The sequence below is a fragment of the Mustela erminea genome, chromosome 19 (genome assembly GCF_009829155.1).
Source record: "Mustela erminea isolate mMusErm1 chromosome 19, mMusErm1.Pri, whole genome shotgun sequence".
NCBI classification, from domain to species: domain Eukaryota; kingdom Metazoa; phylum Chordata; class Mammalia; order Carnivora; family Mustelidae; genus Mustela; species Mustela erminea.
In genome coordinates this window covers 12,588,931-12,603,713 of record NC_045632.1, presented here as the reverse complement: position 1 = coordinate 12,603,713, position 14,783 = coordinate 12,588,931, and the positions used below count along the sequence as shown (strand labels likewise).

The 14,783-nt window shown below is 44.7% G+C and overlaps 1 protein-coding gene across 1 annotated transcript; it reads left to right on the top strand.

The window, feature by feature from the left end:
- The first annotated feature begins 1,610 nt into the window (after positions 1–1,610).
- On the top strand, positions 1,611–3,093 carry LOC116580110 (translation initiation factor IF-2-like). Its single transcript, XM_032326148.1, has 4 exons — positions 1,611–1,736; positions 2,050–2,454; positions 2,533–2,669; positions 2,741–3,093. Exons 1-4 carry the CDS (start codon positions 1,611–1,613, stop codon positions 2,946–2,948), a joined length of 876 nt encoding a protein of 291 aa, XP_032182039.1. The 3' UTR covers positions 2,949–3,093.
- Positions 3,094–14,783: the final 11,690 nt, after the last annotated feature.

Genomic DNA, 14,783 nt, shown 5'->3' with positions numbered 1-14,783 from the left:
GGACACCCAGTCGAGGTGTGGCCAGGCCATCTGGGATCCGCTGGGCAGACTGCAAGACGCCTGACCCCCAAACTCTTCATTTGAAAGCTTTGGGACAGGAGAGATTGGGGCTGCAGCAGAACAGGAGCCAGTGCCCACTGCCCAGCCCCTGGACCCACACCACCTACCCCAGGGAGCCAAGGAAAATGGTCAGTCGTGCCATGACAGTACTGTAAGACTGAGAGCTACCCTTTGAGGAAGAAAGGGAAGAACAAAATTCAGCCCAGGAAACTGGCAATCATACAATCCCCTCCTGTCCATGTTCTTGAATGTGGACTAAACTGAAAACTCCTTTTTAATGAAAAGAATATGGCCCAAATGACAGGATGTCATTTCTGAGAACAGATTATGAAAACACCAGCCTCTACGTTGGGTGCTATCTCTTCCTCGTGCTCGTGGAAATCAGCTGCCTTGTTGTGATCTGCTTATGGAGAAGACACATGGCAAGAGCCTGAGGGAAGGCTCTGGCCAAAAGCCAGCAAGCAAATGACTATTTAGTCCAATAGCCTCCTGCACAGGTGCGTGACCTTGAAGAGATTGACCTCCAGCTGAGCCTTACCATGAGAGAGCAAACGTGGACAGCTTGCCTCAAGGTTATGAAAGACTTTGAGCTAAAGGTACCTGAATAAGATATGCCTGATTCTTGACCCACAGAAACCGTGAGACAGTAAGTGTTTGTCTTCACTCCACTAAGCTTTGGGATAATTTGTCACGTAGCAACAGGTAACTAAAGCAGGGCCTTACCCAGTGAGGACACAAGTGCGAAGTTCTCCAGCATCACATCACGATACAGGAGTCTCTGGGCTTCCTCAAGGAGCTCCCACTCCTCCCGGGAGAAGTACACAAACACATCCTCGAAGGTCACACAGCCCTGTCACAAGTGGGGACAGTTGAGCTCACAGGCAGCAGGGGCCCCCAGTTGATCCACTCACACAACCACCCCTGGTGCCTCTCCTCTTGGCCTCCCACCTCACACGAGATAGCAGGCTTTGGCGCCACCAGTGTCTGCTCTGCCCTCCTGTCTCTTTGATCACTGTGAGCGGCCCAGAGCCAGGCAGGTGGTCAGACAGATACCATGTAACCTGTGGATCTGCGGGAAGGGCACCAACTCTCTGGCCGTCCTCCAGACCATGCCTCCCAGACACAACCACACTGGGCTTCGCCTTCTCCCGGAAGCTCTCAGCACTAGGGCCTTAATGCTCTCAGTTCGCATCCTCCCGAGCCTCCACTCTGTGGCCAGGGGAAGCTGCTGAGGGAAATCTGTGTCAAACCACCTTGGTCCTCAGCTCTAGACTTTCAGAAGAAAGGCCCAGCGTGCGGGGCTGCCCTTCCCCTGCCCTCTGTTCCCGTCGGACCCACTGCAGACCTTGCTCTCTCCCAGCTCAATCTCGCTCCCAGTACTGGCCCATGCCCGCGCCCGTGCCTCGGTCCCCCTTCCGAGTGTTACTCCACCGGCCGCCAGCAATGGGAACATCCCCACGTTACCTCACCTGCGCCAGAAGCCACCTCCCCCAGGGCCTCCACGGCCGAGAAAAGGCGAGATTAAATAGAACCCCGCCCTCCCACCGGCCATGAGGAGGACCGGCGCCCGTGAGGGTGAGAGACTGAGGGGCGCGTCGGGGGCGGCCCGGGACGACGCTCCGCTCACCTGCGCGGGATTCATCCGTGCTGCCGCCCCTGCCACGCCAGGGGTCCGGGTAGGCTGAGCAGGGCCCGAGAGGCGGGAGACCAGGTGGGTCCCAAGGGCTCAGCTTGGGCGGGGTCGGCCAAAGCCCGTGTGGCGTGTGGCGGCCCGAACCGCGCTCTCAGATGCTGTGAGAGGCTCACAGGGGCCGGGCCGCCGCCTCCCGGGGCCTGGGCGACGGAGAGCGGGGACCTCGGAGGAGGAGCGGCGCCTGCGGCGCCCGTCCCACAGGCCGGCCACAGTCTCGGGGAGAGGGGACGGACGCCGGGCGTCACGGCTGGCCCAGGGCGCGGAGGCGGTCCCCGCCACGTCACTCCCCCGCCCAGCGCGGTCCGGAGTGCCCCGGCGCGCGCTCCCGTCCACGCGGTCGCGGCGCCACCAGCCGCCGCTCAGTCAGGGATGGCGCGGCAGGAAGTTCCGCCCCTCGCGCAGGAAGCGTCCCCGGGCGGTCTGCGGTGGGGCGCTCGGGGCGGAAGCCCATAGCCCATGCTTCTGGGCACTGTGGATTAGGGGCGGGTGCAGTCCTCGGGACTACGACAGGCCAACCGGGGGAACAGAGCCCAGGCTCCCCGGTGCAGAGAAGCGTCCGCAGTCCCGCGGGCGAGGGGCGAAGGCCCCCCCCCGAAGCCAGGCGGCGCGGGAGCGGAGGACGTCTGCGGCCAGCCAGCCCCAGTGCGCGGGAGACTGCGGGGCGGGAGCAGCCGGTCGCAGGGCCCCGGTGCCGGTCCCAGGTTGGGAACCCGGGCTCTGCGTGACTCGGACGGGAACGAAGTCCCTCGCGGGATTTAACGTGCCCCTCACGCGGTTAGTTCCCGTTAGGTCACTCGCTGTTAGCTGTACCTAGCCCGGCTGCGGGAGGCCAAGTCGCGCTGGCTCTTTGCGGGATCCTGGACGTTGTTTATCTAACAAAATACGACAACTTCTTGACCGGAAAGGAGCCTCACAGGTATTGGTTAAAATTTTCACATATAAGCACAGATTTGAACTAGTTGATTTATTTAGTGGTTTCTTAAACAGCGTGGCAGGAGAGCGTCTTCAACTACAGAGAGACAAGCTGCCCAACACAGGCGTTACGACAGGCCCCAGGACTCAGATCTCGGCTCGTCAGGACCAGCGGCTGTCAGGGCGAGCTGACGGTGGAGCTGAAGGGACCTCTTGTCTAGTTCACAGTAGCCCGGCCCTGCGTCTCCCATCTGACCTTCGTCCTGCCCTTCTGATTGCTTAGGGCAAATATGTGATCATGAAGCTCGGAGGCTTTCGGTCATGATGCTCTGTCTTTATCAAAACACTGTCACCGGGAGCCTGGGTGGCTCAGATCATGACCCCGGAGCCTGAAGATGGAGTCCCGCATCAGGCTCCCAGCTGCACAGGGAGTCTTCTCCCTCTGACCTTCTCTCCTCTCATGCTCTTTCTCAAATTAGTAAATAAAAATCTTAAAAAACAAAAAACAAAAAAACACTGTCACCGTCAGCCCACCCCTCTGAACTTGCAAGCCCCCAAAGGAGTACTAAATCCTGGGTGGTGTGAAATCTAGAACCACTGAGGATATCCCCAGAATTGTGCACAAACGTGAGAACAGTTAAGACACAATTTCACCATCACTTCTGCCTATATCCAACTGGCCACGGCTCATTCACATGGTCTCAAAATAAGTGTAAGAAGAGCTGAGACATGCTGTCCTCCCAGGAGTCCAGACAGGGAAAATGCGATTGGTAAGCATCCAGCCACCGTAGGTCACAATCTGTCAATTTGGTCATCAGATATGTATTCTATTATTTCTCCTATGGATTCTACACTGTCACTTTTTTTTGTTCCAACAACTCAAACCCCATCTAATTCCTGAGCCCATCTCACAGTTACAATCTCTAGTGTGTCGTTCAAATACTAGTCTTTAACAACAGGAAACTATCAACACTAAGCTGCTTCCACTCATTTCCGGTTTACAGTGGGTCAAGAACACATTGAACAACACAGTGAAGGTGCCAAAAAACAATCGTCCACAAAGATTTCGATACTCCACAAAACAGTATTTTTGAAGAAAGAGCAGGAAATAAGACAATAATGAGGCCAAAAAAGAAAAATATAATAGAAACCTAAGCCATACAAAATGAATCCTGAAGTTTAAAGTCAAAGGAAAGTGATCCCTGGTAAAAGGTCTGCACTGACAAAAGGAATGAAGATCCAAGAGAGATGCATCTGTGGATTAATAAAATTATTTGCTATCTATAAAGCACATGAACGGTATCTCCTTGTTGAACTGAATGATAGAATTGCCATGCAATTCTCAATAATTCCCCTTATATTGTGCAAGAATAAGGTAAAGGTATTAACACTATATTCTGTTGTGTTACACGTGTCTTATAATTTTTACCTTAAGCATTAATAAAATAGGGCCACATACATTCCCAACTAAAAGCAATGTTTAGAAAGCAAATAGTCTATACAAATTTTTAAAGGAAAGTGTAAGAAACAGAACTGAAGCAAAGATAAGAACAAAACAGGAAGATGCATTTGAACCCAAATATCCCAGCCAGCACAGGACATGAGGAATAAATGCTTGAATTAGTAGTCAGTTATTTTTGGTGGGTTGAAAAACATCCCACAATAATCAGTTTATAACCCACACTTCTAAGATATGATGTTACAGAAATTGATGAAATAAAAGTTAGAGAAATATATAACTATTTTTAAAGATTTTATTTATATATTTGAGAGAGAGAGCCAGCAGGGATGGGGGTGGGGATGGAAGTGGGTTGAGGGGGTGGGGCAGAGGGAGAACCAGAGAGTTCCAAGCGGACTCAGCCCTCAGCTCAATCTCCTCACCCTGAGATAATGAAGCCAAAATCAGGAGTTGGACATTTAACCGACTAAGTCACCCAGGCACCCCTATAGCTAATAATTATTAGACAATAACACAAAGGTTTGTATTTGTATTGGAAAAATAGATATAAGGACGAAAACAGCTGGAAGACATACTTTAAAACTTGTATACAATTCTTTTTTTTTTTTTTTAAGATTTTGTTTATTTGAGAGAGAGCACAGCGAGGGGGGGGGTGGGTAGGAAAGGAAGACCGACAAAGGACTCCATGCTGAGCATGGAGCTGGGCATGGGGCTCAGTCCCAGGACTGTGAGATCATGAGCTGACCTGGAGTCGGATGCTTAACTGACTGAGATACACAGGTGCCCCTAAAATTTGTATGTAATTCTTAGCATCAATTCAAACTATGTAAAAAAATTTTTTTTACTCTAAGAATAAAGGGGTAAATGTGGGATATTTTACTATGATTTTTGAAAGGCAGGCATAATACTGGTAAGTTTCCATTAGAGTCACACACCAAGATGGACAAATCTGACCTGAAGGATACCTACAGAAATGTAGACACTGACTATAGGAGGTTTGCTTTTTAGCACAAATTCAATATGTATGAAGCTGACTATACACAGAACCATAAAAAAAAAGGGGGCTCCTGGGTGGCTCAGTCAGTTGAGTGTCTGACTTGAGATTCTGTCTCCCTCTGCCCCTCCCCTCACTCATGCTCTCTTTCTTAAATAAATAAAATATATATTTTTAAATCCCTCTTTGGGGCACCTGGGTGGCTCAGTGGGTTAGGGCCTCTGCCTTTGGCTTAGGTCATGATCCAGGGGTCCTGGGATGGAGCCCCGCATTGGGCTCTCTGCTCAGTGGGGAGCCTGCTTACCCCCTTATTTGACAGACGGAGATCACAAGCAGGCAGAGAGGAAGGCAGAGAGAGAGGTGGGGGAAGCAGACTCCCCGCTGAGTAGACAGACCAATGCAGGGCTCGATCCCAGGACCCTGAGACCACGACCCGAGTCGAAGGCAGAGGCTTTAACTCACTGAGCCACCCAGGTGCTCCAGAAATTAAGCACCTTATAGATGACTGTCATCTGAATTATTTCCATTTCTTGGTTATCATGAAATTATTATAAACTTTTGTATATATTTATATTGGTGTAAAAAGCACTCATTCCTAATGCACATGCCCCCAAAGTGAGTAGGTTGGTTATAAAATGTTTAGAAGTAATATAAAATCTTTACCTCAGACCACATAAAAGTATTAACTCAAAAATGGTCTAGAGCATAAAATATCTAGAAGAAAGCATAATTCAAATCTTTGCAACCTTGGGTTGGAGAGAAACTCCAATTAGAGAGTAGACAGAAAGAACACATAAAAGAAAATGAATTTTGGATTACATCAAGATTAAAAACATCTCTTCTTCGAAAGACACTCTGAAAATAATGAAGATATAAGCCACTGATTGAGAGAAACTATTTGCAAAACACACATCTGATAAGAGGACTAGCATCCAGAATTAACTAAACCAATTCTTACAAGTCATGTTAGGGGAAAAATTTTAAATGGGCAAAGGATTCGATCAAGTAACCAAAGATCTATGAATGACCAATGAACATTTGAAAAGATGCTCAATATCATTAGTCATTCTGGCAATGCCACTTAAAACTACAATACAGGGGCGCCTGGGTGTCTCAGTGGGTTAAAGCCTCTGCTTTCAGCTCGTATCATGGTCCCAGGGTCCTGGGATCGAGCCTTGCATCGGGCTCTCTGCTTGGCGGGAAGCCTGCTTCTCCCTCTCTCTGCTTGCCTCTCTGCCTACTTGTGATCTCTGTCTGTCAAATAAATAAATAAAATCTAAAAAAACCCCTACAATACAATAACTATATGCCTGCCCAAATCGCCACAATTAAAAAGACTGATGAGGACGCACAACAACTACAATTCTCACGCGCTGTTGGCGGAGTGCACAGTGGCACGGCCACTTTGGAAAGCAATTGGGCAGTTTCCCAATTAATTCCCAATTCCCAAAGTAAATACACACTTGCTATAGGACAGGGCCATCTCCTCCCACATATTTACACAAGTTAAAAGGTCTCCTTCCAAATATCTGTTGAAATATCTGGACGGTTTTGTGCACAATACCCAAAAACTTGGAATTGCTGTCCAGGAACTGGTTAATGGATGGACAAATTGTAGCACACACAGAAAACAAAATACTACTTGGCTTTATATACAAGGAAGAGATGAGGAACAGGACTGAATCTCAAGATCATTATGCAAGCAAAAATGCCTGAAAAAAAGAAAGACCACATATTAAGTGATTCCATTCATTTGACATTCTAAAAAAACTAAGTCAGTGGTTCCTAAGGCAGGTGTTTGGGAGAGGAATTTCCATGAGGGAACATTTTGGGGTGAGGCAAGTATTTTTACATCTTGATGGTGATAGTGGTCACAAAATTGTATACATATTTTTCAAAATTAATCAAGATATATTCTTAAAAGATTCCTGAATGGAAATTATGCTTCAACACTTTTTTTTGCTTCAATACATTTTTTAAAATAAGAAGTTTAAGATAAATTTAAAAAATTTTATTTATTTGATAAAGAGAGAGAGAGAGAGCATGAGAGGAGAGGTCAGTGGGAGACCTCTAAGCTAAGCAGGGAGTCTGATGTGGGACTGGATCCCGGACTCAAGGATTGTGACCTGAGACAAAGGCAGTTGCTTAACCAACTGAGCCACCCAGGCACCCGAGTTTAAGATAAATTTGATGCATTTCAGGTACTTCCCTAGGCTTGTCCAAATGAACAAAGAAGGAATGTAAAGAAAATATGCACAAAGAAATAAAAAATTTGAATTTGTTTTACACTGGGTGAAAATTTTGAGTGAAAGACTTAGAGAAGAGACTATCTAGCATATCAATCATTGTATAGGCTGAAAATATTAACATCACAGGGGAAAAGCTGTAGAGAGCCGCAGTGGGTGGGCAGTGCACAAATCTGGGGAAATGCACACTGGGGCTGCCATGATTTTGGAAGAGAAACACATAAAACTTCATTTGAAGTACCTTTAATCAGTGAGGGGCTGTGGAGTCTGGAAATGGTGATAACAAAGTCAGAAAATACTGTTCATCTGAGTAGTTGAAGTCTCCAGATGTTTTAGTTTACTTTATGAACATCTAGGACCTCCCCTGTGTAGAGAAGAGCTTCTGGAAGAAAATGGTTCAGAAACCATGATGATAAATAAGGGCAGGTATGTTCAAGCTGTAAATATAAAAATTGGAACCTTGAGAGAAGGCTAAGATGCTGAAAAATATGAACATACTTAGAAATGAAGGGTAGGTAGAGGTTTGTTGGATGGTAGAGATGGGGGTCCGGCTTTCTCCAAAATTCCCCCAGAGCCTGAATTGGCTCAGAAAATATAGGGCTTATGAATACTCTTGGTTTAGGGCCATGTATGGCAAGTGCCATGAAATGGAGCTAAAAGGGGAGATTTTCAGAGGAGGATGAAGCAGTATCTGCAAGTGAGAGTGAGAAAATGAGAATGAGGGGCAGCTGGTGAATGAAAAGAAAATGTGAAAACAGAACTGCTTACTTCAGATATTTTATGGCAGGAAACTGTGAGCTGAATCCTGGGATCTGGGGAGTGTAACCAAGAAAAGAACTTAGGATGCACAGGAGAGACAGCAGGCTGACATCATGGGCAAGTCTGGCTCCATCTTGCTGGGGACCCTCTGATAAGACGTGTGGTAAAGTGGGGTAGTACAGAGCGTGGCATATCAACAGCGCTGGCTACAGAAACTGCCTTGCACGACCTCAATTCATTCGTCTACACTGTGATGGCATCTTCTGTATAGTGGCCAGCTAGTGTTGGCAGGTCAAGTAGTCACACTGTTGTAATGGTGTCTGCAGAGGCCCTCTTGGCAGGGAAGTTAATACCATACCTGGAGATAGCATCAGTTCCAGTAAGAATGAGTCATTTCCCCCTCCAGAAGAGAATGGATCTGGTATAAACAATCCGCCACCACGTGGCAGTTGGTCTCTTACAGAACATACGGCATCATGATCATAGTGTTGGTCTTTGGAACCGACCCGTTAGACATTCAGTAAGGGAAGTGGCTATTTCAGTTGGGGGAAGAGGCATGCCATGCTGTGGGGCTCACCTAACACCTCCGCTTCTGCTACTGAAGCCAACATTACCTATAGCTCTGGAGTGCAAGGACTGGGAAAGCCAAAGACTGAGCCTGGCTAGCCTCGACTACTCTGCTTCCCTCCCTTCTCCTCTGCAGTGGGTGCCTGGAGGCACTAATGGGGGACACATAAATCCACTCACTTTGCACTCCCTCTAGTAACGGCATGCTCCTGTTCCATACAAACTTAACACTGATCTGCCAGTCTTGATTCTTCGGTGCTTCTGAACAACCGGACTCGCCATTTGCCACACAAGTACACATACGTCCTGACATCAGGCCACCTCTCCTAATGCAAAAGTGATGCCCAATTGTACTTGTCCGGGATCTGGCCACAGAGAGGATTTCTCCACACCAGTGTCCTTCAGGGGCACTCTATGTGAGATGTGATGTATCATCAGCACATTTGCAGCCTACCCTGCAACGAGCAAGGCGCTCGACCTGTAGCAAGGCTGGGGTTTTTCCTATTCAACCACTGAACCAAAAGGACAAGAGTCTGATTCCACTTTCTATGTTTATGGCCCACTTGCAATCCGACCTCCCCCTCTGCCCCACATTTGGACAACATGATATAAAACCCCACATGCTCTTTCCCTTTGTACAGGTGGGAGAGCTAAATGCACACCCTCACCTAGTATTAAGGCAGTAGGAGGTGACGGAAGGCGGTATTCCGCTTTCACCTGTGGTATAGTGTGGTGATGGCCCAGGGGAGGAGCTAATCTTCCAACCCCACCCAGAAGAATGAGGGCAGTCCGCACTCCACTCCCTGACCCCTCCGCAAGGCAGGTTGATAGAAATTACTCAATCAGAACAGATATAAAACAGACTGGGGGAAAAAATGTGAAAAGAACAGAGCCTCAGGACCCATGGGACAATTAAAAAAAAAAAAAAAAAAAAAGAAAGATTTAACATGTTATTCAAGTTCCAGAAAGGAAGGAGAATGGGTGCATCTAAAAATCATACCGGAAGAGAGGCGCCTGGGTGGCTCAGTTGTTAAGCATCTGCCTTTGGCTTAGGTCATTATCCCAGGGTCCTGAGATCCACCCCGTGTTTCTCCCTCTCCCTGCTGCTCCCCCTACTTGGGCTCACTCTCTCTGTCAAATAAATAAATAAAATCTTAAAAAATATATATTAAAATTTTTTAAAAAAAATACTGGAAGAAATAAAGGTTGAAAATATCCCCAAATTGACCGGCTAAAGGGATATGCCTACAGTTTCAAAAACCTAAACAACATCCCAAGCGGGATAAACAAAAAATTCTACACCAGGACACAGAATAATCAAATTTCTGAAAACTAAAGATAAACATTTAGGGGCACCTGGGTGGCTAAGTGGATTAAAGCCTGTGCCTTCCGCTCAGGTCATGATCCCAGGGTCCTGGGATCGAGCCCTGTGTCGGGCTCTCTGCTCTGCAGAGAGCCTGCTTCCTCCTCTCTCTCTGCCTGCCTCTCTGCCTACTTGTGATCTCTGTCTGTCAAATGGATGAATAAAATCTTTAAAAAAAAAAAAAGTCAAACATTTAAAAAGCAGCTGGAGGGAAAGGACATTATTATCTGTAGGGGAACAATGGTTTAAATGGCAGATTTCTCACCTGAAAACACAGAGGCCTGAAGGAAGTAACGTAACATTTTGCAAGTACTAGGAGAGAACTGACAACCATGAACCCTATATCACATCAACATTTCCTTCAGGGGCACCTGGGTGGCTCAGTGGGTTAAGCCTCTGCCTTTGGCTCAGGTCATGATCTCAGGGTCCTGGGATAGAGCCCCGCATCGGGCTCTCTGCTCAGCGGGGAGCCTGCTTCCTTCTCTCTCTCTGCCTGCTTGTGATCTCTGTCAAATAAATAAATAAAATCTTTTTTAAAAAAAGATAAGGAAATAAAGCCATTGTCAGATGAAAGAAAACAAAGAACATTTGTCACCAGATCTACCCTGAAAGAATGGCTACAGCAAGTTCTCCAACAGAAAGGAAATAAGAGCAAAAAGAGGCTTGAAATTTCAATGAAAAGGGTTAAGAAACAGAAGTAAATTGACTACCCTTCTTCTCATAGACTTCTAAAAATGTTTGACGACTGAAGAAGGTAATAACATCATTTGACATGGTCTTCAACATATGAAGAGTAAACACCCAAGACAACTGTACGAAAAGAATAGTGAGTGTAAAGGGAGCTAACAGAAGTAAGGTTTCTACAATGCACTTAAGTTGCTAAAATACTGTCGACAGGAGACTGTGATAAATTGCACATGTACATTTTAATACTTAGAGTAGCCACTTAAAAAGATAAAGAAAGGAAAAAATATACCCCCCCAAACCCTATACATGAATCAAAACTGATTTCTAAAAAATGTCCAAGGTCCAAAAAGAAGGCAAGGAAACCCCCTTCCTCACCCTTACAAAAACCAAAACAGAAAAACAGGAACAAGAAAGAGGAAAAATTAGGGGTGCCTGGGTGGCTCAGTGGGTTAAGCCTCTGCCTTCAGCTCAGGTCATGATCTCAGGGTCCTGGGATTGAGCCCCGCATCAGGCTCTCTGCTCGGCGGGGAGCCTGCTCCCCTCACTTCGCCTGCCTCTCTGCCTACTTGTGATCTCTGTCAAATAAATAAATAGTCTTTAAGAAAAAAGAAAGAAGAAAAATGAAAAATCAAAGAAGAAAAATGACATTATTTACTCCAAACATGTCAATAACGACTTCAAATATAAATGGTCTAATACATCAATTAAAAGACACAGTGTCAAATGGTAGGGGGGAAAAGCTTCTATATGTTAACCACAAAAAAATTACCTCAAATATAACAATATAGGTAGGTTAAAATAAAAGGGATGGATGAAGGTGAACCATATAAATAGCAATAAAAATCCAGCAGTGGCTTTATCGATATCAGATAAAGTATACTTCAGAGCCATGAAAATTAACAGGGACAAAAAGGGATATTAGTTACATGATAAAGGGTCAATACACCAAAAAGATACAGCATCGTAAGTGTATGTGCAGCAAACAGGAAAACATTCAAACACACAAAGCAAAAGGTAAGCAGAATAGAAAGAGACAATTCCACAATTCTAGTTGAGGATCTTGATACTCCTTGTTCAGTGATTGATAGAAACACTAGGAACAAAATCAGTAAAGATACAGAAAATCTGAATAACACCAATAACCAGCAGACTCTGAAATTTATAGAACACTCCATTCAGCAACAGGAGAATACATATTTTCTTCAAGTACCCATGAAACATTCAAGAACGTTGCTTATGGCCCACCTGTTTGTGGATAAAACAAACCTCAACAAATATAAACATTTTAAAATCACACAGAGCATGTACTCAGATCACATGTGAAACTAAAAATAACAGAAAAATAACAAAATATTCCAAAAACTTAGAAATCAAGGAGCACCTTTCTAAATAATCCATGGGTCAGAGAGGGAGTCTCAAATGGAATTAAGACATATTTAAACTGAATGAAAATGAATTCAAAACAAATGAAAAGTTTGTGGGATGGAACTTCAACACTGCAGAGAGGGAAAGTCATGAACCAAATGCTTCTTTCATTAGAAAAGAAAAAGAAAACACCCAGGTTAATTAGCTAATCTATGATCTCAAGAAACTACACACTGCTAAATAAAACCTGAGGGTAAAAGAAATAACAAAGACCAGAGAATAAATTGAGAATAGAAATAGAAAAAAATCAATAATATAAAAAGCTAGTTCTTTGCAATAGTCAATAAAATTGATAAAAATCTAAGATTAATAAAGATTAGAGGGGCGCCTGGGTGGCTCAGTCAGTTAAGCATCTGCCTTCAGCTCAGGTCATGATCCCAGGGTCCTGGGATCAAGCCCCGCATCAGGCTCCCTGCTTCCTCCTCTCTCTCTGCCTGCCTCTCTGCCTACTTGTGATCTCTGTCTCTGTCGAATAAATAAACAAAATATTAAAAAAACCCTAACCATTATTTCTCTGTAACAGTAACGTTAATGTGCAAACTGACACTAAAACTCAGTATGATACATAAAGATGCCCCCAAAAAGTACTTAGATAAAAATCTAACAAAAAATGATCAGTGGAAAATTATAAAACACTAACGAAATACAAAAAGAGCTAAATAAATGAAGAGACTTATGATGTTAATGGACTGAAAGAGTCAACATAATAAAGATGCCAAATCTCACCAAAATGATCCATAGACTAATGTGATGTCTATCAAAATTCCATCAAGATGTTTTATAAATAAAGAAAATCATGATAAAGTGTATATAGAAAGCCAAAGGAAAAATTAATATGGAAAGCTAAATCAATTTTTAAAATATAGGGAAGTCATCACTTTACCCAATTTTAAGATTTACTGAAAGCTACAGTAAGATATTGCAGTGCTGGCAGAGGTTTAGACATACACATCAATGGGATAATGTAGAGAACTCAGAAACAGATCAACATAGACATGCCCAACTGACTTCTGACTAAGAAGTAAATGTTCAATGGAGACATAATATGGTAATCTACTTTTCAACTAATGGTGCTGGCCAACTGAACATCCTTAGGCACAAATACAAGAAAGAAACTCAACCTAAACCTCACATGGTAATACAAACATGAACTCAACATGCATCAGAGATTTAAATGTAAAAGGTACAACTATAAAACTTCTGAGAGAAAAATTCAGGACAGAGAGCTTGCTTAAGACTTCTTACACATGACATAAAAAGGATTAAGAGGTTCCTTCATAATAATGCCATGAATCAATGTAACAAAAATGGCTTGGCCTATGATGACAATACAGAAGTACACGCGTGGTGACTGAAAGGGCCCTGAGGAGCGTTCAGTGTGAATGCATGGTTATTTTTACATCTTTCTCCACAGCATATTTCTTTTTTTTTAAAAGATTTTATTTATTTGTTAGAAGGAGGGAGAGAGAACACAAGTAGGCAGAGCAGCAGGCAGAGGGAGAGGGAGAAGCAGGCTCCCTGCTGAGCAAGGAGCCTGATGCCAGGCTCAATCCCATGACGCTGAGGTCATGACCTGAGCTGAAGGCAGCCATATAACCAACTGAGCCACTCAGGCGCCCCATCCACAGCATATTTCTTTTAAAAAAAATTTTTTTTAAAGATTTTATTTATTTATTTGACAGAGAGATCACAAGTAGGCAGAGAGGCAGGCAGAGAGAGAGAGGAGGAAGCAGACTCCCTGCTGAGCAGAGAGCTGGATGCGGGACTCGATCCCAGGACCCTGAGATCATGACCTGAGCTGAAGGCAGCAGGTTAACCCACTGAGCCACCCAGGTGCCCCACAGCATATTTCTTAATGAGAGATAATAGTATCATATGTAGCTCAAAAAATAAATAAATAAACAACAACAACAACAAAACAACAAAAAATACCAAAGGAATTCCAAAAGACCCTGACTTAGTATACCAGGACTAAGGCCATAGTAACAACTGTGAAACTCTACAGATAACTGCATGTGCACATACTAGTTTTATCAGTTAAAATTCTAGTCAATTTCCTCAATAGCAAATTTTCACACAATCTTTTTTAAGAGTAAAAATGAGATTCCTGGGCGCCTGGGTGGCTCAGTGGGTTAAGCCACTGCCTTTGGCTCAGGTCATGATCTCAGGGTCCTGGGATCGAGTCCCGCATCGGGCTCTCTGCTCGGCAGTGAGCCTGCTTCCTCCTCTCTCTCTCTCTCTCTCTCTGCCTGCCTGCCTCTCTGCCTACTTGTGATCTCTCTGTGTCAAATAAATAAATAAAATCTTTAAAAAAAAAAAAAAAAAAAAATGAGATTCCTTCCCTGTGCTTTTCTGAGTTTGTTTGTTTGTATGTTTGGTTTTTTTAAGCTAATTTAGCTACAAGTTTTATTTTGTTTTGGCTCTAATTCAATCCCTAAGAAAACAACTGATGTGGACTTGGGAAGAGTCTCTCTGAGGAGGATTGGAGAAGCTTAGGAACCGCAGAGGGAAGAATTCAGGTTCACCAGGGAAGGTCACATAGCTACACTGCCGTCTTCATCACCCCAACAAAAAAACAATAAACAAGTAGATCAAGAGCAAGTACAAGTAGTGGGTTG